We start from the raw sequence: 23,885 nt of genomic DNA, 5'->3' as shown, positions 1-23,885 counted from the left end.
CCGAGAGGGCTCCTAAGTCATCTTGGATCTTTTCTTTTAACAAGCAACGCACCCTGCCCTTACTTGCCAGCCAAATTACTTAACCTTTAGGAGTCACCACCTTGCTTGACAGGCTTCCTGTCCTCCCCTGCCCACAAATTGTCATCCTGACCAAACAAATCAACTGAAAGTTAATGTACAATCCATCCCTTTCCTTCACTCATAAAATTTCTAGAGGTGAAAAAAATATATGTTTTTCTATAGACAGTTTTCAGTTCCTAAATCTCCATCCAAAAATATCACTTCAGAAACTTCTTTTGACCAGGAAAGAAAAACAGGTTTTACTGCCAGAAGGGAATTTTAAACACTATCCATGCCCAAGAAAACACAGAAATGCGGTCTGATGCTTAGAAATTTCCAGATGCTTACTGAATTTTTTCCACTTTAACGATGGCATTGAGCGACTCCTATTTAAAATTCCCAGAGGAAAATAGAAAACCTAGCATTTATCAAGTCATTCCTATGGGAAAACAATTCATAAACACTAGAATTGGGAACCAGAAGATTTTTATTCTCAGGTACTTGTGGGGTCTTGGGATGAGTCATTTGGACTTTATAAGTCTCCAGGTCCGGGTGTCTAAAATAGGGGCAAGAAATGACATCTACCTTGTGGAGTTTTGTAAATGGTAAAGAAATACGAATTTATGATCTGGGCTGTTGTTCTATTAGTGAGTATTATCTCGGCTTAGGTTTAGTTGGCTTTTCCACTGTGGATGTGGAAAAATCAAACCATCGTATATAATTTTTTCCCCAACCTTTTCTAGAACTTTTCTTAGTTAACTGGAATCTCGTAAGCCAGTCAGCAAATATTTACTGAGGTTCTGCTCCTTCGTTTCACCCAGTCTAGGGGGCACCAACTTTTTGGTCTAACGTTTTTTCCCTATTTCTTTGCACTGCTATGAAAATAGCTTGCTCTTTGATAAAAAAAGACACTGCCACTTACAGTTCTTTCTCTTCTAGTGATATTACTGTGACCACACATCCATGTGGCCTCACCATTAGTTAAAATGTGGAAATGGTTCCATACCAATAGGCAAACAGCCACCAACCTGAGTCCCTGGACTGTCCCCCTCCCTCCCATGGTGCCACTCATGTCGACCTGACCTCCTCCTCTCCAGGACCCCTTGGCCCTACAGTACAATAAAGGATCAAGGAAGCTCCCACACAGGCCCTGGAGCAGCCTCCATTCTGAGCGTGGGCGGTGTGGACAGACAGCACCCACCTGCCCACTCCTCATCTCTCCTCCAACCCTCAGATGGCTGGTTGCTCGGCCAGAGCCCCCCCTGTCCCTCCCCATGCTCTCATTCCCACTCCTCTGAGCGTCCCCTGGGGTCTCTGCTCCCGGCCTGTCCTCAGGACCCACCCCCCAGCCCTGCCACCACTCCTTTCTGTAGATGGCCCTGCAGAACCAAACCGGTTTACCCTGCAGTGTTGAAACATCCACGGACACAGAAGGCCAAACCTGCTTAAAATACTGAAAAGCCTCAGCCTCTGATAGTAAAGAGTCACTAACAGTGCTCAACTACCCTGGCCACTCCTCTAAGACTTTGCCGGTCCCCCCCATGATCCAACGTCCAACCTCCTGGGCCCTCTCCTAACCCTTACCTGGCCACCAGGCCACTCCCCTCCCTCTGCCTGAACACGTGGCTCTCAGGGCTTCCTCTTCCTTGAGCACCTCCTGCAGGCCCCTTCCTCGATGGGTTTCAGGGGTGTGCGTGAACTCAGTGGCACCCGTCACCTGTGGGTCTTCGGCATGTGTGAGTGCAGCAGGGACAGATCACCCAGATGGAAAACCTCAAGACCAGAATCAAGGTCTGTGAGCCATCCCTCACTCCGCTGCCCATAAAGGAAATCTACAACCCTGTCACTGTGGGTACCTGTGCTTCTCTGGCAAGAAAATAGGGTGGCATTGATTCAACAGGCGTAGATTGACCCATACGCTGAGCATGAGAGACGTAAGGGTGAATAGACGCGATCCCTCTCATTGGACAGGGTGTTTATTTAAAGACTCATCTGTCTGTCTGTGCTCAACTCTGGAGTTACAAAAGGAAAACAGAGCCCCTCGGAGGAGAGACAGACAGGAGAAAGACCATCCCAATACAGGGCAATACATACGAAGGTCAAGGACTGTCCTGAGTCCAGTAGAAACCCAGCAGGCGCAGGTGACCCAACTCACAGCCTCATGAAGGAGCCGTGAATGCACTCATCCAATCAGGCAATATGTCACCTACTGTGTGCCAGTCGCTGTCCAGAGCGCTGAAGTACTTCCCTGTGAAGGCCAAAGGTTTCCGTAGGAAAAACAAAGGCGTAACCGTGCACTATGCCAGAGGATGGGTGCTTCGGGGAAAATGAATCAAGGGAGGGGCAGGGGGAAGCGTTCTGGCTTTTACAGAGTAAGAAGGGAGGCACCAAAGGGCTTTCCCAGTGGGGCAGAGGTGGGACGCGACCTGACTTTTATTATCAAAGCCTGCGCTGGCTGTGGGGGGGACGAAAACCCAGAAAGGGACAAAGGCTGGAGCCGGGTGACCAGCAAGGAGGCCGTGGCGAACACCCACGCGAAGTGATATTGGTTGGAACCAGGGCGTGGGGGTGCCCCCTGGAGTCAGACAGCATCATGTGTCCAATGTGGGTTTCCGCATCATGCAAATGTGGCCGAGGCACAGAGGAGAGTGTGCTGAGCCCAGAGGACGTGACACGGTGAGGGGCGTTCTCACAGACAGGATGTTGGAGCTGAGCCTGGAGGATGCCTTCGCCAGGCAGAATGTGGGTGCCTGATTCAGGTGGTGGGGTACAAGATGTAGACGTGCGTGTGTGTTGCTGTTGGGAGCATTGAACACGGTGTCATGAGAGAACTTAGCAAATCAAGGAAGAGCAAATAGCCCAGAGTGGCCTCCTTGGAACGCCACCACTTGGAAGAGGAGGCACAGTGCCTACCTAGTCACCTGTGAAAAGTCTTGATCACCAAGCTAAGAGCTGAAGCCCAGTCTTGCAGGCAAAGGGGACTTGGCAAGGGTCTCTAAGCACATGAGGGATTGCCTCACAGCCACGAAAACCATCTTTTTAATCTACCAACTTGTTTGTTCTAAAATTCCAAGAATCCCTTCCCCTACCCCACCCAGTGTCCATTCCAGGGCACATCCCAATCATTGAGTTTACTATAAGGCTATTGTGTTGTATCATATTATAATTGTGTGTGTGTTCGAGTGCGTGTGTGTGTGTGTGTGTGTGTGTGTGTGTGTGTGTTCATATGCATGTTTCACTCCCTAGTCTGCGGGAAACAGAGGTCAGGAGCCACATGTTGGTCACCTCGACATGTACAACACATTCTGATGTGCTCAATAAATGGAAGCATGAATGGGCTGATGGACACAAGATGGATGAATGAAGTTCTGGAAATAAGTCATGAAAATGAGGAGGGCTAGGGATGCTGGGTGGGACTGACCCAGGAGCGAGTGCAGGATATTAAAGGAGCCATAAATGTCGGTTCATTGCAGATGCGAATGAAGGAAGTGCCGGTCCTCTGGGGATGCTTCCTCCTGTGGAGTCTCTATATCTCCTCCTCTCAGACCATGTACCCCGGAATCAAGGCGAGGGTCACTCAGCGGGCACTGGACTACGGTGAGTTGACCCTTTCAGCAGCAGCCTTAGCCCTGCCCCAGGGAGTCTAGGACCCACGCCCAGCAGCTCATGGCTTGGACTGTCTGGGGACTAAAACAGGCTCCCCTTTGGGGTGATCCCGTCCCCCGCTGGAAGGCACACCCACACACAGGCTCCCACCTCGCCTTCCCACGCAGGGATACCTCGGGGTGCTGAGTAAACGCTCTATAGGAGAGAGGAAGGAAATGTGAGAGTAAAAGCCACTCCATCGAGCTTTAGAAAATGTCTGACTTCAAAGGGGGACTTGGAGTCTTCTCCAATCAAGTGCAAAATTTAATGTGGGCGATGATTCTGTGCTTCTTGATAGAGACTCTGCTGTATTTATTTGATATGCAAAGGAGTCGGGGACTCTGAAAGGTTAAAAGGCCCTGGTTTAGAGGTTGTTTGTACCTAATAGGGAGAAGAGAAATGTTAGAACGTGGTTTTCTTTGGGCTAAACTGAGGTAGGAGCAGATTGTACCAAGGAAGGGGACTGCAAAATCAAAGTATTTGAACCTATATTTCTCCTGTGGGAAATTTTTCCTGAGATTAGCTGGATATAGTTTGAAAGAGCTCTCCTGGTACTCTTTGTGTGTGTGTGTGTGTGTGTGTGTGTGTGTGTGTGTGTGCGCGCACGCGCATGCCAGGGATTGAAGAGGGGTGCTGCAGGGGGCGGGGGGGGGGGGAGAGCTTAACCACTGAGCCACATCCCCATCTATATATATATATTAATTTAGAGACAAAGATCTCTTTAAGTTGCTTAGGGCCTCTTTAAGTTGATGAGGCTGGCCTTGAATTTGCAATCCTCCTGCTTCAGCGTCCCAAGTTGGCGGGATATAGGCATGTGCCACCTTGCCCGGCCTCCTGGTACTCTTTAACTGAAGTAGTTAATCCGACAACTACTAGTCTAACCTGAAAATACCTACGTCTAACCAAGAAATTCCTCTCCAGTGATAATGCAAAAGAAATAAACGAAGGATTGAAGAAAGAAAGAAGGGGGAAGAAGGAGGAAAGGAAGAGTCAATTGGGGAGAAACTCTTTGTCTTTTCCCCAGTAGCTCATAGACACAGGGAATCTAAAATTGATCCATCTTGCACAATTTTGTGTGAATGATGATGTGTATAGAAGTACATACTAAGAACATGTGTGTAGGGCTGGTAGAGCGCTTGCCTAGCACGCATGAGGCACTGGGTTCGATTCCCAGCACCACATAAAAAAACTAAATAAACAAAATAAAGGTATAATGTCCATCTACAACTAAAAATATCAAAAAAGAAAGAAAGAACAAGCCGGGCGCAGTGGCACAGGCCTGTAATCCCAGCAGCTTGGGAGGCTGAGACAGGAGGACTACAAGTTTAGAGCCAGCCTCAGCAATGGCGAGGCACTAAGCAATTCCATGAGACCCTGTCTCTAAATAAAATCCCAAATAGGGCTGGGGGTGTGTCTCAGTGGTCGAGTGCCCCTGAGTCAAGTGGGGACCAAGACTTCAACACAGCAGCTTTGGGGGACATCTGGATCCAAGCCATTGCAGCTCTGCTCTGCCTGATCTTAAACCTGCCCTGGGTTCTCTGTTCCTTATTCCTCTAAGTCCTAGAGAAACCATTCCTTCGCGGGCTGTGGACCCACCAGCAAGTTCGTGAACTTCTCGGAGCCTCAGCTGCCTTCTATGTGAAATTGGGATAAGGAGACACATGTCCCTGGGTTGCTTTGGGAATTTGGGAGAGACTCCTTGGCCACTAGGAGTGGTCACTAGCCCGCAGGGCCACCTAAAATTGATTCATCCTGCCCAATTTGTATGTGAATGACAATGTGGATAGAAACTCGTCCTAAGGAGAAGGAGAGAAAGAGGAAGTTCCCGGGAATGGAAGGGAGCAAATTCTATCCCATGGACGTAGGATCACGTCTGGGTGAACCCCACCATGTGTATGACTATGATGCAGTGACAAAAACATGTGAAAGTTCTTCTTCATTAACTATGAAGGTGGCTTCTCTCAAGCTCTGTAATGTGGGAGAGTGCTCTTCCCCATGAGCTCAGAGAAATGCATTCCGGGTGCTTCCATAGGAAAAGCCAATGGGTGACTCCCAGGGTGAAACTGAAGCAGAGGTCATTAACCTTTCCTGAGCCTTGGGATCCTTCCTGTGGGGGACCCAGTGAAAATGTGGGTCCTTGTCTCTGGAAAAACCTGAGGCACATTTGCACACGCAACCCACCCACCACCTCTCATTAGGATTTCAGGTCATTCTAGAGTTGCCTGTGGACGGTAGCCCTCAGGCCCCAAGTCCTTGAGTTTAAAGAATCTGGAAAGAAAGAAGAATGAGAAGGAACTTTCTGGAACTGGCTACAGCACACAGATTCTGGAGCAAAACTGCTGAGATTTTGTACTACTGTCTCCCCATCCCCTCATTCTTAGTTGTATGATTTGGTCAAGAATTAAGTCCCCTGGGAACAGCTTTCCCCTCTGTAGGGTGTGCCAGGTGATGACAGCAACGTCCCCTGCAGAATATTTCAGCTCTTCCATCGCAGCTCACTGTCTTTTATCCAACGTCAGCCCCGGCCACATGATGGAAATTCCTCGTGATGTTAGCTCCGTGGTCTTGGGCCAGTTCCTTCACCTCTCTGAGGACCAGTGTTTCCATCTGTAAAGCATAAACAACAATACACACTTTGTAGAGCCACTGAGTTCTCACCTAAGAGCATTTCCTGCTCAATAAATTGCATTTATGTGGCTAATAATATCATTACATCATTGTCGCCTGGGTTATTATCAACACTTTCTTGTTTCCTTCACAGCTGTTCAAGCTGGGCTGGAGATGATTGAGGATATGATAAAGGAAAAGAACCTCCCAGATTTAAATGGTTCTGAGTCTCTTGAATTTCTGAAGATTGATTATGTAGACTACAATTTTTCAAAGTAAGTAGGGGACAAGAGCACTTTGTCTTTCGTGTAAAAAGATTCACTTCGTCATAATTCAGCTTCCTTGTCTTTTTCTATTCTGCCATCCTTATCTCTGATTTCCATTCTCAAGTTTGCTTCATGGCCCAACATGGCCACTGCAGTTCCAGCCATCAAATCCATGTTTTATTCAGCTCGAAGGAGGAAGCAGAAAGGGTAAAAGGACCTTTAAAAGTTCGGTCAGTGTCTCTCTTTTAGTGAGTTCTTTCTGAAGCTCTACCCTAAAAAGATCGTGCCTATGAACAAGAGATGAACTTACCAGCAAGAGAGAGAGGAAAATTAGTTTTCCAACCAGACAACTTTGTCATCTCCAACAAATTCAGGGAGGTTTAGGGAAAGGAGAGAAATAGATGTTCATAAAACACTGCAACCTCTCTCATAGTTGCTGACAAGATCCACAAAGGCGGCACAGGGAGAAGATGCCTCTGCCAATCATGAACTGAATCTTAAACGTGTGGGGGGTGGGGTCAGGCTTTTATAAGAAGTTCTCTGTGACTGAGTCACAGATTGTCCAAACACCTTTCCAATCCAAAGAAAATTCCCTGCTATTCCAACTCTTTGAGGGAATCATTTCCCTGCTGTCAACAATGACCTTCTATAGAAAAATGGTGATCTAGGGAAAGTTCCTAGTCTATTAGAAAGTCAGTCATTCAACAGTATTTACTGAACACTTACTACAGACCAGGCTTGTTTGAGGCACTGGGAATAATATAGTGAACAATACAGACACATCTCTTGCCCTTAAAGTCCAGTGGGAGATATGGACATTAAACATATATTCACAACTTCCTTAATTAAGCTAATTATTTAATTATAATGATAATGCCATAGCAGAAAAATACAGAAAGAATCATATACTATCGAATTTTAGTGAAGATGAGGGAAAAAAATCCAATGTCACTAATTATCAGGAAAAAGCAAATCAAATCCACAATGTGATGTCCTCCTATCCCAGATAAAACAACTATTCCAAAAAAGCCAAAAAGTAACAAATGTTGGAGAAGATGCAGAGAAAAGGGAACTCAGACACTGTTGCTGGGAATGTAAGGTGTTACAGCCCTTATGGAAAACAGTACGGAGATTCCTAAGAAAACTAGAAATAGAACGACCTTATATCAAGCAGTCTCATTACTGGGTATATATCCAAAAGAAATGAAATTAGCATGTCTAAAAGAAATCTGCAGTCAACATCTGTGTTGCGATACTGTTCACAATGGCCAAGACACAGAATCAACATAGGTGCCCATTGACAGATGATTGGATAAAGAAAATATGATTCATACATATGTAATGGAATATTATTCAGCCATAAACAATGAAATTCTGTCACTGTGGCAATGTAGAAGAAACTGGAGGATGTTGCATTAAGTGAAACATCAAATGTTCTCACTTTTATGTGTGATTAAAAAGTTTACCTCTCAGAGGTAGATAATGGAATAGTGGTTACCAAAGCCTGAGGAGAATCTGGGGTGGGGTCCAGGGGATGGAGATAGTGTGGTTATCAGACACGGGAGTGTGTTAAAATAGGAATAATAACTTCTAACATTCTATAGCACGGTAGGATAACTAGGACTTATAACTTGTTAATTGGATATTTCAAAATAACCAGTAGAGAAGATTCGAATGCTCCCACACAAAGAATAATAAATATCTGAGGTGATAGATATGCTTAGTACCCTGATCTGATCATTGCACATTGTAGACACATATTGAAATGCTACACCGTGCCCCCATAATATGTAAATCCCCATGAGTCAATTTTAAAATAATAAAATAAATTTCAACTGTTTTATTTTCTTTCTAAAATGTGATTTCTAGAAATTTTTAATTACATGTAGATCTCCTATTTCTATGGGGAGGTGCCATTTTAGAAGGTGATTTACGGTTTACATATACACATGTGTTTTTGACTTGATAATTTCACTCCTCAGCATCCTCCCTAGAGAAGTTCCTGGCTACAGGCAGTGTGTATGAGAATGTTCACTGTGGCATTATTTATAATACAGACGTACTGGAAATAACCCTGGAAATATTAATAAGTCATCATTCCTAACAAAGGAATAAATTCTAAATGTTCCATCCACAGCTTAGAATACTGTGCAGCAGATATGAAGAGCTGGCTAGGCCTTCATGTGTCCAAGTGAAACTATTTCCAAGACCTATATTAAACAAATCTCCACCATTCTCTTTCCAGGTGGAACTCAGGATGGGTGGTGGAGAGTAGCTAGAGAAAAATGCACAGATAGGTACATGGCGAATAATCCTGTATCGCCATCACGGTCATGTTTTAAAGTTTTCCTAATCTTAGCTCATAGCCGGGCCTTTCCCTGTGCACAACATATGCAGACAAACTCACCTGGGATGAGCTCACCCACGGCACGTCTTCCCAGCCCACCTGCGAGTAGCTCTTCTCTTGAGTGATAAGCGAAAGAGGTCAAGTGCCTTGCCCAAGGTCATACGGCTAGAACTAAACCTGGCTTCAGGTTGAGAGCTCATTGCACCACACTCCAGTGGCCCAGCCGGGGCTTCAGAGCAGTCTGAAGTCAGACTGCGGAGGGTCCCAGGTCCACTTCCACCTCTTACGTCTGACTTCAGCTGCTTTTCTTTTCGCCTGTGACCGGGAGATGGCAAAACCCAGCACCTGCCTCCCAGGATCACGGGGAGGGTTACAAGGAGCTCGGGCACAGGCTTGCACACTCCTGGCAGGAAGTCCTCACTCGTTGGGTGGTCACGATATTGTCCTTGTGCACGTGGTCATCTCGATGACAAGCAACCCAGGGCCTCACAGGTCCCTGTGGTCACCTGCTCAAAAGCCCAGAGAACCCCAGGGCGAGACAACTCTCTCAAATCAGTTTCTCAGCTAGGGAAAGGTACCGGCCACCCAGAGGGCAATTGGGAGCAGGAGGAGGGCATGACTTAGATTGTCTCAGTGACTAGCAGGGAGCGACACTCCTGTGCAAGCGTCCTGTGATGTGCACCATAGTCCCCCACCAGGAGCTGTTCCCTCCAGAACACCGATGTCACCCACTTTGAGTAACACTACAGCTGCTGAAGGGAAAAATAATGCCAGCGATGTTGCACCTGCTTTTGTGTTTAAAGAAACTCAAGGAAGTAGGTTATTTGGTGATTTACTCATTTAATTCTGAACTTGCACACTACCCTGCTCAACCAGAGAGCAGACGCCTCCTGCCAAGGCTGAGGGGAATCAGGAGGCAGTGCCCAGACTCTGCCCCGAAAACAGGAGGGTGGACAGTCACCCAGGACTGGGGGGTGGACAGTTCTACAACTGCATGTCCAGTGTGGCCTGAGACGTGCGGGCTCGCTCTTTGCTCTAACTCGGTTTCCTGTTTCTTGTCTCACAGCATAAAAATCAACGCCTTTTCATTTCCAAATACTTCATTAGCCTTTGTGCCTGGGGTGGGAATTAAAGTACTGACAAACCACGGCACGACCAACATCAGCACAAACTGGGCCATAAAGTCTCCACTTTTGTAAGTATTCCACCGAACACCTGCTGCTGATCTGGGGCAAAACGGAACAAAAATGGGAAAATGTATAAATTCACCACGATTTTCTCGGCGAGGTTCGTCTTCTCTCAGTAGAAACAATCTTTCTCCAGAGTGAGACCGAAATCAGCAAATTCCCTGCTTGCAGTGTGTGTGTGTGTGTGTGTGTGAGAGAGAGAGAGAGAGAGAGAGAGATTATCAGCAAATTCCCTGCTTGCAGTGTGTGTGTGTGTGTGTGAGAGAGAGAGAGAGAGAGAGAGAGAGAGAGAGAGAGAGATTGAGAGGGTGCAGAGCAGCTGATCAAAGTCATGTAAAACTTCCCAAGAACTGGAGGCCCCTGAGTGTCAAAGGAACAAATGTGCGCCCCCTTTTAGGTCCACTAGCAAATCACTGCATGATCTTAAGCTGGCCGTGGAGGGCACTTTCCCCATCTACAGGGACAACCATGGAAAAGGGAGCTTCTTAGCTCCCGTGGAGGCCAGAGGATGGTAGGTAGATGAGCCCCACTCTCCTCCAACCAAAAGGCCCACAGAAAAGGTAGAGGTCAAATTCAAATACCTTGGTTGGTGCCCCAGAATACCACATTCATTGATTCTACAATCATTTATTGAGTGCCTACTGTGTTCTAGTTTTCCCCATCTCAAGAACTCCAGTCTTCTAGAATGTAGAGAAATGACATCGTCCCTGTAGGCAACACATTCTGAGAAACAGGATTCATCTCCGTGCCTGGCCCAGACTGGGATAACCTTACATTTTTTTTTTTTTTTATTTTTCTTGGAGCAGCCAAGACTCGGGAGGAGCTGATCTGTTTCTCTCTGAAATCTACTTTACTGGTATCATTATCCTGACCCAAAATGAGTTTGGCCACCCGGTTCTGAAGCTCCAAGACTGCTATGCCCAAGCCAGCCATGCCCACGTCTCATTTTCTGGGGAACTCAGGTGAGTGGGAACATGTGGTGGGGCATGGCTAATCCGGGGCTGGGTTCTCAGCACCCGTGGGAGGTTCACCACTGGCAGGATCGTGGGCCCCGGTAAACTCTTCTTTCTTCCCCCCCTAGTGTCCTGTATAACTCCTTTGCTGAACCCATGGAGAAACCCATTTTAAAGAATTTAAATGGAATGGTAAGTCTTCCGTAAAACAGCATTGGCATCAGGTCTACCAGTAAGCCCTCACTGAGCACCTACTGTATGCAAGGCCCTTTGACACACACTATCCTTTGCAACTCAGTAACAACTTCTCAAGTCCCTGCTCTATACCAGCCACCTGGTAGGTGCTAGGGAGATGAGTAAAATTACTTCCCTCTCCAGTTTCTCACCCTACAGTGGGCAAACAGCCAATAGAAATTTATTTATTGTGTACCTATTGCATGTCCCACACTGGACTAGGATCTATTGGGAATATGAGAGTGATAAACTTGTCTGTTTTAAAAAACAAACAAACAAACTTAGGCTTGTGAAGCAACAGTTGTATGAGGACTTGAATTTAGTACATAATTACAGATGATTAGATTGAATCTAAGAAGTTTTAAGAAATGGAAAAAAAAATAAAGAACTAGAGGATGCAGGACGTGAACTGAGCTGGGTGTCTAGGTAGAATTTGGATACGTAAGGAACGGGGGAGAAGAAAAACTATTTCCAGAATATAGAGTAAGAATAAATTAAGAAAGCAGAATGTCAGGATGCCTCCTAAAGCTATAACAATCCTGATTCCAGAAGTCAGTGTTTGAGGAAGGCAAGGATGGAATTGGCTGTGTGCTCTTTCCAATCATCTTACCTTCTCTGAACCATTTTCTCATATTATGGGGAGAGACAGGGACAGATATGAGGACCCAAAAGAAGGACGAGGGTGATGGGGCCTGGCTCCCTCATCTCTCCAGCGCTCAGGTCTGTGCTTAGCAGATAGTAGGTGCTTAATGAAAGTCAGTAAGAAGCTCAATCTCCAAAACACCAAGCAGTTTGCGCCCCAGAGGCTGCAGAGCTGGTCAGGGGACTCTGGAGTTTCGTGGTCTTCTCCATCCCGACCTGGCAGGGATGGCTAGCAAATAAGATGTCACCTCCAAGGTGACCTTTCCCCTATTAAAAAACATGGTGTGGTCTTTTAGCTTCTAACAGGAGGCCAATAAATGAATTATGTCACAGCAGCTAAGCTTCCCTGGAATTTCTATGTGGCTTGGAGATAATAGATCTTTGCATCGATGATTCTCTCTGAGCCGCTGGGGGGAAAAAAAAGAGAGAGAGAGAGAGAATGTTCAGACCCCGGCTGTCTAGCTGTGGCACCCTCTGTTCTTTACTTCTCCCATCTGCAAACAGAGGAAGAGTGCCTACCTCTCAAGGCTGTAGCAATACTAAAATGGAATTAAGGTCGCAATTGCTAACATTTACTGAATGCTTACTCCACGCTGGGCGATTTTATGTCGATTACTTGAATTTCTACTTGTAACTTGATGAGGTAGATATAATCATCGCCCCCATGTTGCAGATGAGGAAACCGAGGTCAGAGAGCAGAAGTGGTTTCCCTAAGGGATTCAACCCCAGACGCAAGGCTCCCTGATATGGATACTCCCCGCCCCTGCCCCACTTCCTAAAAGTCTCACAACAGTCCCTAAGCAGGTCTCTGATCTCTTGGACTCTCCAACTTGCCCAGGGGGTAGTCAAGTGGCTCCAGCTGCCCAGGCAGGGCTTGAGCTGCTGATAGAGGTGGAGGGAGGAGACGCCACCTCAGTAGTGAGGAAAGGTAGCCGCTCCAGCGGCAGGTTCTCCAGGTGTGACAGCAGCAGTATGAACTGGGACACGTGCACTCCCCTGCCACAGGAGGAAAGCCTCAGGCTAAGTGGGTGAGGTCCCAGTTGCTATGGAGTTTAGCCAGCATTCAATGATGTGCCTCCCAAATAGACAGGACTCAAAGCCCATGGGTGTCAACTAACTTAAGGGAAAATTGTAGTGACCAAAGGGGTAATGTCTCCTAACCAGAAGGCTTGCTTTCAACATGATAACATGCTTTTTATTTTTCTCTCTGATTTCTTTGGTGGCCAGCTGTGTCCCATTATCACAAATGAGGTGGAAGCGCTGAATGTCAACCTCAGCACACTGGAGGGTGAGTCTCAGAACCGGGTCTCTTGGGTGATTCTCTTCCCACCTGCAAATGCTGCTGCTCCATAGATTTGCTTGGCAAGGCAGCGAGCGCCCACTCCTCTCTGTTCCTTCCACCCTACAGATTCAAGTCCCAGGATTTCAAGTGGCAGGACGCTCCCTCTACAGAGAGCATGCCCCCCTGGGCTACTAACCAGCTTTCCCGTGCAGAAGGGGGTTGCTCCAGGGAATAAGAGGCAGTTCTAGGAGCTAAACCCTCACAAGTTCTGATTCCAGCTTTGACATTAAATCCATCCACTTCACAATGAGTGACGCTGACCTTGACCACATTATTCCCCTGTTCCAACCCTGTCAGTGTCTGCCTTCAGCATGGAGTCCACACACCTTCACCTGGACTGAAGGCTGGCTACATCTGCTCTGCTTACCTGTCTCTGCTTCGTCTTGCTCCTCTCTCTGCACCAGCAACCAAACTGTTCCTACTGCTCTCTCACTCCCTACCTGGGCTTATGCCTGTCCACCCTGCCTGGAAGCGCTTTCTCCCCTCCCTTCATTTCTTCCTTTAATAGATATTTCTGCACCAGCAGCCTGCTGATCCCTGCAGATCACAAACCTTTCCCCTCTCTGCCCTCTGTCTATTCACTTCTCTTTAAGATTCAGCTCAGACCCTGTGTTTCCCAAGAAATCTTACTTGAAAACCCCCACCCCCACAAAGTGACACCTCCTCTATGTTTGCACAACACTTTATATGTATCTCTTCCTTCATGTTCCATGCATTCACCCACGGATGGTGTAGGAGCACCTGAAATCGGCTGGGCACTCACCAATCTTGGTGCTGGGGGTGTAGCAGTCGACTTGTGAGACAGAAATCTCTACCCTCACGGGACTAGAGGGATGAGCCAGACAGAAAGCAAGATAAGCAAGTAAAATCTGGTTTATGGCCGTGATAAGTAGTAAGAAGAATAACAAAGCAAGGGAGGAGCGGGGTGAGGGTTTCCATGGTAGACAGGTGGCCAGGAAGAACCTGAAGGTAGTAGAGAGTGAGCAACCCCCAGAGCTGGATTGTCTTCACCCTGACTCTGCTGATGTGGCAGAACTACACAGATTGTAAGATGACAAACCGTGGAAGTCTATTCATCTCAGAGTTGTGAAGACTGTCCAGTCTGTCCAGTCACCTGGGGGTGAGGCCTCCAAGTGGAGTCACAACATGGCGGAAGGGCAAGAGAGGGTGCCTGAGACAGAGGGAGGAAATCTAACAGCATTCAAAACTCCTGAGAAAAGGGCACCAATCCATTCATGAGGGCACAGCCCCGAGGTCTAAGGAACCCTCAAAGGCCCCACATTCCAATATCATTACATTGACCATTAGATCTCAACCTAAGTTTGGAGGAACATTCAGACCACAGCATGCACAAAGAACATTCTAGGTAGAGGAAATCACAGGCTCAAAGGCCATGAAGCAGCCAGACATGGTGGTGCAAGCCTGTAATCCCAGTGGCTCAGGAGGCTGAAGCAGGAGGATCACGAGTTCAAAGCCAGCCTCAGCAGAAGCAAGATGCTAAGCAACTCAGTGAGACCCTGTCTCAAAAAAAAAAAAAAAAAAATACAAAATAGGGCTGGGGATGTGGCTCAGTTGTTAAGAGCCCCTGGGTTTAATCCCAGGTCCCCCAAAAAAATAAATAAATAAAAGACTGTGAAACAGGGCCTTCCTCCCAGGGTGTTAGAGGAACTGTGAGGAGGCCATACTAGGGACAGAGGGAGTGTGGGGGAACAGCAGGTGATGAGGTCAGAGATGGGGAAAGGGACGATTCCATTTTCAGGGCTGGGGACACTGCAAAGTCTGCCTCTTGGTCTGAGATGAGGTTCTGGAGGGTTCTAAGCAAGGCCCGTATGACGTGACTTACTGTGCTAACAATACCCAGAAAGGTTGGGTGGGGACAAGGATAGAATTAGAGAGAACAGTGCAGCCCTTACCTGGTATCAGGGCAGCTGGCCCAGGGTGGGTGGCGAAGATGGGAAGACATGTTCAGCTCCTGGATATACCTTGAAAATAGACGGTGGTATTTGCTAGCAGCCCAAATGTGGGTCATGAGAACTTCTGGTCGAGGCTCACTTTGGGTTTTCAGCCTAAGCAAATGAAAACTGGAAGAATGAAATTAGCATTTACTCAGATGAGGAAGAACGTCAGAGCAGGTGGGTACTAGGACCCTCAGGTCGGTTTTGGATCCTCTCTTACTAGACTACATTATAACTTCCTAGTTTGATGTTTGCCTCCTCCCCCAGAATATGAGCAGGAATTTTGACTCCTCTTTGTGTCCCCAGTACCAGGCCCACCCAGCCCCTACCAGGTTAATAAACACTGAATGGGTGCCTACCTCTGAGCCTCATTCTCCTCTCCTACTTCATCAACTGAGTGGTGGGGGATCCCCCCACATCTGACACTCAGACACATTTCTAAAATCATAATAACGTTGGATAATGTTGTGCCCCTACCTTAGCAAGTTGCTTCATCTCTTCTTGCTTCACGTCTCCCCCAGCAGATGTGATGCTCAGGTAGCTTCCCCTGGAACAGAGAGGAAGCACTGTGGTCAGGAAGGCGGCTCTCCCTAAGCCAAGGCTGCCTTGCCACTCCTACTGTTCGTCTCAGACTCTGCAATCTTTCTTCCCCAGAACTTCACCCACCACTGTCCCCTGATTCCTTTGCCTTCTGCTTTTGTTTTGAAAATGCTAATACAAAAAATTTAATTAAATTAATAGCATTTGCATGAGAATTTCCTGGGTTACTTTAACTTCATGGATTTTATCCTCTCTCTCACGATGTCACTTCTCTGAAAAAATTTCTAATTTATGATAGTAATGTGTGTTTATTATTTTTAAAAATGAAGTTCTAGCTACATAGAACTCTAACATTGAACTTGAAAGTCTCTCAATCCAATATATACAGCTTGATATTTGTAAGGGTCTTTGTGCCAATTTCCTTTTTTAAAAAAAATATTTATTTATTTATTTATTTATTTTAGTTGTAGTTGGACACAATACCTTTGTTTATTTATTTATTCATTTTTATATGGTGCTGAGGATCGAACCTAGGGCCTCACACGCACTACGTGAGCACTCTACCACTGAGCCACAACCCCAGCCCCTGTGCTAATTTCCTTTTTAAAGCTATAAGCTGGGCATGGTGGCACACACCTGTAATCCCAGAGGCTTGGGAGGCTGAGGCAGGAGGATCTCGAGTTCAAAGCCAGCCTCAGCAACTTAGCAAGACCCTGTCTCTAAATAAAATACAAAAAAAAAAAAAAAAAAGGCGGGGGGTGCTGAGAATGTGTCTCAGTGGTTAAGTGCCCCTGGGTTCAATCCCTGGTACCAAAAAAATAAAAATGAAACTTTATAGTTTCATTGTGTGTATATTCACGCAGATATGAAGGGAAGTGCTTAAACAGGTGTGCACCAAAATTTTACCTAATTTTTATTAGTGTAACATGATTAGGACAAATTTTTCCTTTCCTATTTTGACTTATCTACTTTCCCTGAGTTTTCAAAAGTAAATATGTATTACTTATTTAAAGGGGGGGGGAACTGTTATTTTAAACATAAAATTAAAAATATTGTTCTGTCTTTCTAGACATTATTCATGTGTTATAGTATGCTTTAGTGAGTATAACTTTTCCTTTTTCTCTTTTGCTCACTTAGTTATCACCAAGATCAACAACTATACTTTGGTGGATTTTTCCCTGGTGGGTCCTCCAGAAATCACTGAGCATTACCTTGACCTGAACCTGAAGGTAAACTTAGGATTCTCAAAATCATCATCTGGCTGTTAATACTTGGAGAACAAAGATTCTATGCAGAAGAAAATATACAAACATGCTCTTCAAATAATTTTATTTTCTTTCTAGCAAGTCTCTCATGTTTGGGCCTTTTCAAAAGACTCTTGAGCCCTTTCTTCATGGGTTTAATGATTGTTTGCAGACAACATATGTCTGCCTTCTCTGTGAGAAGCATCAGGAGGTTTTTATCTTGGGGAGTAGGTGGGAGACTAGGAGCCTGAAAGCAGGGTGGCCTGCCTTTATTAGAACTTAACACCTGAGTAGGTCGTACATATTGGTACTTCTATTCATGACTCAGGCTGGTGGGTTTAACTGAGGGCTGCTGGCCTCTGTCAAGGCCTACATCCATGGAAATGGCTGTCCCTGAGCCTGGAAAAACATTCCTCGTGCTTATGTTCAGTTTTGCCTCAAGGTGAATGTCCTTGTTCTTTAAAGTGCATTTTGGCTTGCCTTTCACTCAGAGTCTTCAGATCCGTTGAATGCTGTTCAATGACACCTGATGGCTAATGAGAGCAGCATTAGGAATGCCCCAAAATGCTTCAAGCCATTTGGAGTCCTGGGCTCTTCTGAGTGTTTTTACAATTTCCCAAGTGTCTGGTAGTCACAGATTTTGAAGGTCAAGGGTCTGATACCTTGGGAACTGTTCAGAGGTGGCCCCACCAGCTGACTGTCCCTCTTTCCTTTATCTGAGAAAAGTACCAGCCAGGAGCTTGTGCTGTGTCCCCGCAGGTGGACAGACACGTCCAAAGGTGCACAAGAATCAGCACAGCTTTGAAACAGTCCCGGGCCCGGGGGTCAGCAGGCCTTGCTGTTTTTCTCATCCCTGCCGAGTTTCTGGAATGTTCCATATTCGGACGTGACAGGGTCCACCTTCTCAGTCCCGCACAGTTGAGTTTTCCTCTGGTAACTGGCCTTTGCTTTCCCACAGGGCGTATTCTACCCTCTGGAAAATCTCGTCGACCCCCCCTTCTCTCCAGTTCCTTTTGAGCTCCCCGATCGAGGGGACTCCATGATCTACATCGGAGTCTCCGAGTATTTCTTTAAATCTGCATCCTTCGCTCATTTCACAGCTGGGGCCTTCGGCATCACCCTCTCCACGAAGGAGGTGAGCAGAGTTGGCGGATGGTGACCACTGGCACCATTGTTTAGCCTTTTTCTAAGCATCACATTCTGGGATTTTCGGGTCCTAGTTTTTGATTTCTGGACCTTTGGGGGCTATCGCTCCTAGCAGGACCATGAATGAAGGAACATGGAATGCATGTTGTGATCAGTTGGGAGGCTGTTGGGTTTCCAGATCCGTGCGTTTGTTTTTAGGTGATATCTGGCCACTGTTCTAGGCTGATTTTAACTGATGCTAAGATCGCCTTCCACCACGTGTTGCCTACAATCTTTGGTCATTTCAACTTACTTAACATCCCTGTGCCAGAAGGAGTTGCACACTCGCAGGCCTGTGGTGGCACTAAAAGGTTTAAGTGCATGTGGAGCCCCCAGACCAATGCCCAGCACAGAGTAGGTGCATGTAGCTCTTGGTCGTCCTCTTGACTCCTGGCTGGGTCAACAGAAGCCCTCCTGCTGGCAGTAAGCACAGGTGCCTCCTTCCGTGAGAACACTCCCTCCAGCCAATCAAAACCTTTTCTTGAGCATCCCTCTCAGATCTCCTCCTCTCTGTGCCTTAGTTATACAGGTAGTTCTAAGTCTTATGTTCAAGGTGGTAAGAGTGGCAGCAACAGCTACTTTATGCACCAAAAGTCAGACACTTCTACCTTTGGACTGAAGGCTGTTTATCTGTGAAGGTAAATTACATGAGCATTCCTTCTCGGTCGTCTCTGAAGATGAGCACACAAGCCTTATTGTTGCAGAATATCCCCCACATGGGTGCCCCTATAGGATACACACAGAGTACAGCTTATTCAGATGGACCGTAACCCCTGTCTGACCCTGGGTGAGTCACTTTACTTCTCTGGGCCTCAGGTTCCCAGGGATTGGACTCTAAAGCAATAGGTTACCCTAAACGTTTTATCTTCATAATTCATAAAATCATAGGGGACACGATGTTTGCCCTGAAAACACATCAGGTAAAAGCCTTATAGTGACGTGGTGTGCTTGTGTTTCAGATTTCCAAGCATTTCATTCAAAACTCTCAAGGCCTTGGCACCGTGCTCTCCCAGGTGAGTGCTCTGGGTTGGAGCCCCTGGTTGTGGGCTTGTTTTGACTGTAATCACTTGGGGGTGGGGGGCTTGTAGGTTCTTTTATTTTCTTTTGATCCCAGCATGGGTCCATCTTTCTGTTCTTAAGAGGTTGTTGTTTGTTTGTTTTTTCTTTTACTCAAATATCCACCTATATTTACTAACCAGTATCTGGAAAAGTAGAATTAAAGTATGGGTTAAAGTACTATTTAAGGGGGGCTGAGGTGGTGGCTCAGTGGTAGAGCGCTTGCCTAGCATGTGTGAGGCACTGGGTTCAATTCTCAGCACCACATAGAAATCAATTAAATAAAGGTCCATTGACAACTAAAAAGTATTTTTTTTAAAAAAAAGTACTATTAAAGGCCTGTGAGTTCATAAAATAATCGGTTCCTTCCACATGGTTCCACCACATCTGAAATAATTAGTTCTATTCATTAGCCTAAGTGAAGAATTCAATCCGTGAGTGAAGGGTAGATGCCCACCCGTGTGACCTTAGTGAAGCATCTATTAACAGCATACCTTTATGGCAGACTGAGTTTGGGACACGAGGGACCTACAGGCTCAGGTCTGCCCTCAAGGATGATGACACTTTAGAGAAAGAAGCTCCAGTCCAACATACCTAGGTTCAAATCTCAGTTCCACAACACTTTAGCTTGAGCCTTGAGAAATCCCCTAACCTCCACATGACTCACATTCTCCATTATGAATCAGGGGTACAGATACAGACTGAACCCACCTCGGGAGCTTTTTGAAGAAATGAGGAGACAATACCTAAAGTCCCTGCCACGGTAGCTGGCACCCTGGATGGATGATCAACGTCAGCTGTAATTTCTGTTGGGTTTTTGCGTGCCATTTTTATTACTACAAAAGAACTTTCTTCTATTCTAATTCCATGGTGTAAAATCCAATTCTCTCAGACCACCCCACATTCACGGTTTCCCTTCACCCACTCAGTCTCTGTTTCTTTCCTGAACGGGGCAGATTGCAGAGATCTACATCCTGTCCCAGCCCTTCATGCTGCAGATCATGGCCACGGAGCCTCCCACGGTCAACTTGCAACCGGGCAACTTCACCCTGGACATCCCTGCCTCCATCATGATGCTCACCCAACCCGAAAACTCGACGCTTCAATCCATCGTCTCCATGGACTTTGTAAGTCTGGGGGGCCAGGAGGGCAGCCTGTGGGCACCATTCCCGTTGTTGCCAGGGAACATGGACCAGCAGCTTCTAAATGGTTGGAGGAAAGGGCTGAAGTATCGATTAAGAGTGAGGATAAGCTGGGCATGGTGGTGCACGCCCGTAATCCCAGAGGCGCGGGAGGCTGAGGCAAGAGGATCCCAGTTTCAAAGCCAGCCTCAGTGAGACTGAGTTGCCCAGTGCACAGTAGGCCAATCACTGTTAATGAGTCTGGGAAGACAGAGTTTATTCATGAGGCGGCCACATGTGAAGACAGAGAGCAAGTCGAAAATGCATCTCCCCAAGGATAGGGTTTGGGGATACTTACCACTGAGGAATGGGGAAAGGTGATTGGCTCAGACTTCATCAGACTTCACCCCTGGGACCTACATGTCAGAGGTATTATCCGTAGTCAACTAAAAGCAACTAAGAACAGGTGAGGTCTAGAGGACTTGTTCGGGAACCAAGAGGAGGTGGTCTGTTCGGAGTTTCCCTCAGTTTCAGAGGAGGGGTGTGGAGGGATGGGAGGCCAAACTCACTCCCCCATGCAATGTCAAATTTCTCTCCAATCTCTGCATCCTGTGTTCCCTCCCCACTACCTCGGTTACATGGATAGCTGGATTTCCTCTTTCCTCAAAATAAAGCAACCAAGGTGGAACTCAAGTTCACTTGATCAGATGAAGTCCAAGTGCAGTCTGATAGGAGGCAACGAATACAATGAACCTAAGCAAAATCACACAGGCCTACACAGAGGAGAGAGGTTAGGAGAAAAGAAAAGAATAACTTAAAGAAGAGCCTCAAATAATAAATCTTTATAGTTCCCCTAGCTGAAAGGCAGGATTTTCAGAGCTATTTCTTGCCAGCTTCTTTGAATAAGAGGGAAAGTTTGGTTGATGATGCTTCCACTATTGGAAACTTCAACGTGTGGCCCAAACAGACAGATTCATTCACCTTAGCGACAAACGTTTTTTTGTTGTCTGCAGGTTGCTAGTACCAGCGTGGGCCTGGCTATTTTGGGACAAAGATTGATCTGCTCGTTGTCTCTGAAAAGGTAAGACCAGTTGAACAAATGCATCATCGACAGACCCCAGAAACAAAGTCTCCATAGAGAACAGATGAAGGTAATCCTGTGTGAACAAATTCTTCGGATCACTTCAGAGCATGCACTTCACTAAAAATTGCATTGTGAAGTTTTCCTTTTTTTCTTCCCATTAGAATACTACTGAGATAAAATAGGGAACAAAATAATTGTAAAAAAAAAATCTATAATCTAACTGCTCAGTCTATGCTGCAGCAATAGGAACAAGTTCCCCTTCATCAAATTCAGAGATCATGGTCTTAGGAAAGGGCAGAAATCTTTTAGAGTTACAGAGTCAAGTTTCAAATCGCTTCTTGGTTCTCTGATCACAATTGGGTCTAGTAACCTCTTTGAGCCTCCGTTTCCTTATCTGTAAAGAAATGAAGTTGGACTGAATTGTGTCCAGGGTACCTTCAGACTCTGATGATGTGGTCCCATTACTAGAACACAATTTATTCAACAGAAACTTGGCCCGTAGCCCAGATGGCTCTCAAACGCAGGCGATGCAGCATGGAGGGGGGTGAGCAGGTCATTGAACACCAATTGCCATTTGGAAAAATTGTCTTCAAAGTGCATTTTCTTTGGTGCAATCAACCTGATAGTTGAAGTTCTGATTGAGACGTGGGGAGAGAATTTACAGAAAGCTCAGCTGTCCCAGACTAAGTCATGGAAAGAAGAGGAAACAGTAAGACAGAATAAAAGCAGAGTCAGAAAAGAAACGAACAGGGGGAAGTCAGTGGAGTGCCCCAAGTCAACCTGACGGGTAGGAAGAGTGCTGTGGAAACACGGGAAATGTTTTCAATAAACTAACGTTAATGGGGCTGGGTTGTGGCTCAGTGGTAGAGTGCTTGCCTGGCACGTGAGAGGTGCTGAGCTCCAACCCAGCACATAAAAATAAATAAAATAAAGGTATTGTGTCCAACTAAACTGAAAAAAAATAAAATATATACATATATTTTTAAAAATAAAATAATGTTACGTGGTAAAAACAGAATGCAAAACTGCAGAAGCACCACAGTTAGGGGTTGTGTGAAATAACTTCACATCTGACAAAGGAAGTGAACCCCTCACATGAAAAGAGTCATGTTAGAATATGAGATTATGAAATCTGGGGGAGTGTATAAAAATATTCTTTGTGATTATATTGTTTTTCCAATAAAAAGAATACAAAATTTTAAAGTATGGTTTCCAAAGAGAAAAAAAAATCCAAGGGGCTTTACTTAAATTTACTGACCCTCAATGCAGAGCTGACTTTGCCATGATACCCAAGAGGCATAGCCCCTGGCGCCCCAGGAACCCAACTTTAGGAACCCAAGAAAATGTTTTCATATATTTAAAATAAGAACTTAAAAAAGAATATAATCCAAACTTGATTATATTTATTTTATACCAATGCAGTTGTAAAATATAATTTTAAAAATATATTTTAAGAGTCAAGTGCAGTGGTGCACACCTAATCCCATTGACTGTGGAGGCTGAGGCAGGAGCATCACAAGTTCGAGGCCAGCCTCAGCCACTTAGTGAGACCCTGTCTCAAAATACAATCAAGGTGTCTGGGGATGTAGCTCAGAAGCAGAGCACTTGCATAGAATTTGTGAGGCCCTGCGTTGGATCCTCAGCACCTCAAAAAAAGTAAGGAAAAAGACCAGTGCCTCAGGCCCCAGAAGTCATAGGAGGACCTATGGGATCCTAAGGGATCAGGCTGGTGAAACCCAGAGGCATGACAGGTGATATTTGATTTAATGGTTCTACCAGGTGAGAGGATGTGAACCAGAGAGCAGGAGGAGGAGGAGGGAAAGGCCAGAGGCTGAGAAGCTCAGGCATCCCAGCTAGGCCACCAGAGGAAGGCAATGGATTGGGATTGAACTGCTGGACTGGGAGTAAAGGTGAGAGCCAATCTCCTGGAAGACAGGGGAAAGAGGCAGTAGGGCCTGAGTGATGGGGGCGGGGGGATGCAGGCAGGTGCTAACCAAAGCAGCAAGCATCTGGAGAAGGTAGGAACAGCCCAGGCTGCGCCCAGCGCAAGGGTGGTTCCTTCAGGCAGTGAGTATCTTGGAGCAAAGCAGGTGGGCAGGGCCTCTCTAGCCTTTTTGAAGTCTCCAAGACTGTGCTGAACCAGCCCGGGCCTTTGGCAGTAAGAGCAGTGGCCAGGCCACCCACATGCTACCCCAGCAGGCTCCTCCACTCCTGGGCGTCCCAAGCGCTGCCTTTCAGGATGAGCTGGTTTGGCCCTGGGTGATGTCAGAGAGACACAGCAGGAAAGGTGTAACGTGGGCAGGGATCTGTGGGACAGAGAAGAACCCAGGAGCACAGGATCTCCCAATAAAGTTTCCAGCACAACTTTCTGCCACCCCCTGCCTCAATGTGTCCCTTCCGGAGCCACTCAGGGCTGC

General features: G+C 46.3%; 1 protein-coding gene across 1 annotated transcript in view; it reads left to right on the top strand.

The window, feature by feature from the left end:
- Positions 1 to 3,533: 3,533 nt before the first annotated feature.
- Positions 3,534 to 23,885, top strand: part of BPIFC (BPI fold containing family C) — a gene marked incomplete at its 5' end in the record, with an annotated part of 33,033 nt that continues 12,681 nt past the window's right edge. Inside the window, 11 exons of the mRNA XM_081310939.1 lie at positions 3,534 to 3,657; positions 6,467 to 6,587; positions 9,992 to 10,120; positions 10,919 to 11,074; positions 11,194 to 11,257; positions 13,169 to 13,229; positions 16,916 to 17,007; positions 17,981 to 18,157; positions 19,167 to 19,220; positions 20,220 to 20,390; positions 21,398 to 21,465. Of these exons, the coding sequence (XP_081167065.1) occupies positions 3,534 to 3,657; positions 6,467 to 6,587; positions 9,992 to 10,120; positions 10,919 to 11,074; positions 11,194 to 11,257; positions 13,169 to 13,229; positions 16,916 to 17,007; positions 17,981 to 18,157; positions 19,167 to 19,220; positions 20,220 to 20,390; positions 21,398 to 21,465 (1,217 nt within the window). The remainder of the gene's footprint in view (positions 3,658 to 6,466; positions 6,588 to 9,991; positions 10,121 to 10,918; positions 11,075 to 11,193; positions 11,258 to 13,168; positions 13,230 to 16,915; positions 17,008 to 17,980; positions 18,158 to 19,166; positions 19,221 to 20,219; positions 20,391 to 21,397; positions 21,466 to 23,885) is intronic.

The sequence above is a fragment of the Spermophilus citellus genome, assembly GCF_964194105.1.
Source record: "Spermophilus citellus genome assembly, chromosome: 10".
Taxonomy (NCBI): Eukaryota; Metazoa; Chordata; class Mammalia; order Rodentia; family Sciuridae; genus Spermophilus; species Spermophilus citellus.
Note: the sequence above shows the minus strand (reverse complement) of the source record. Positions and strands in the feature narration are given on the sequence as shown.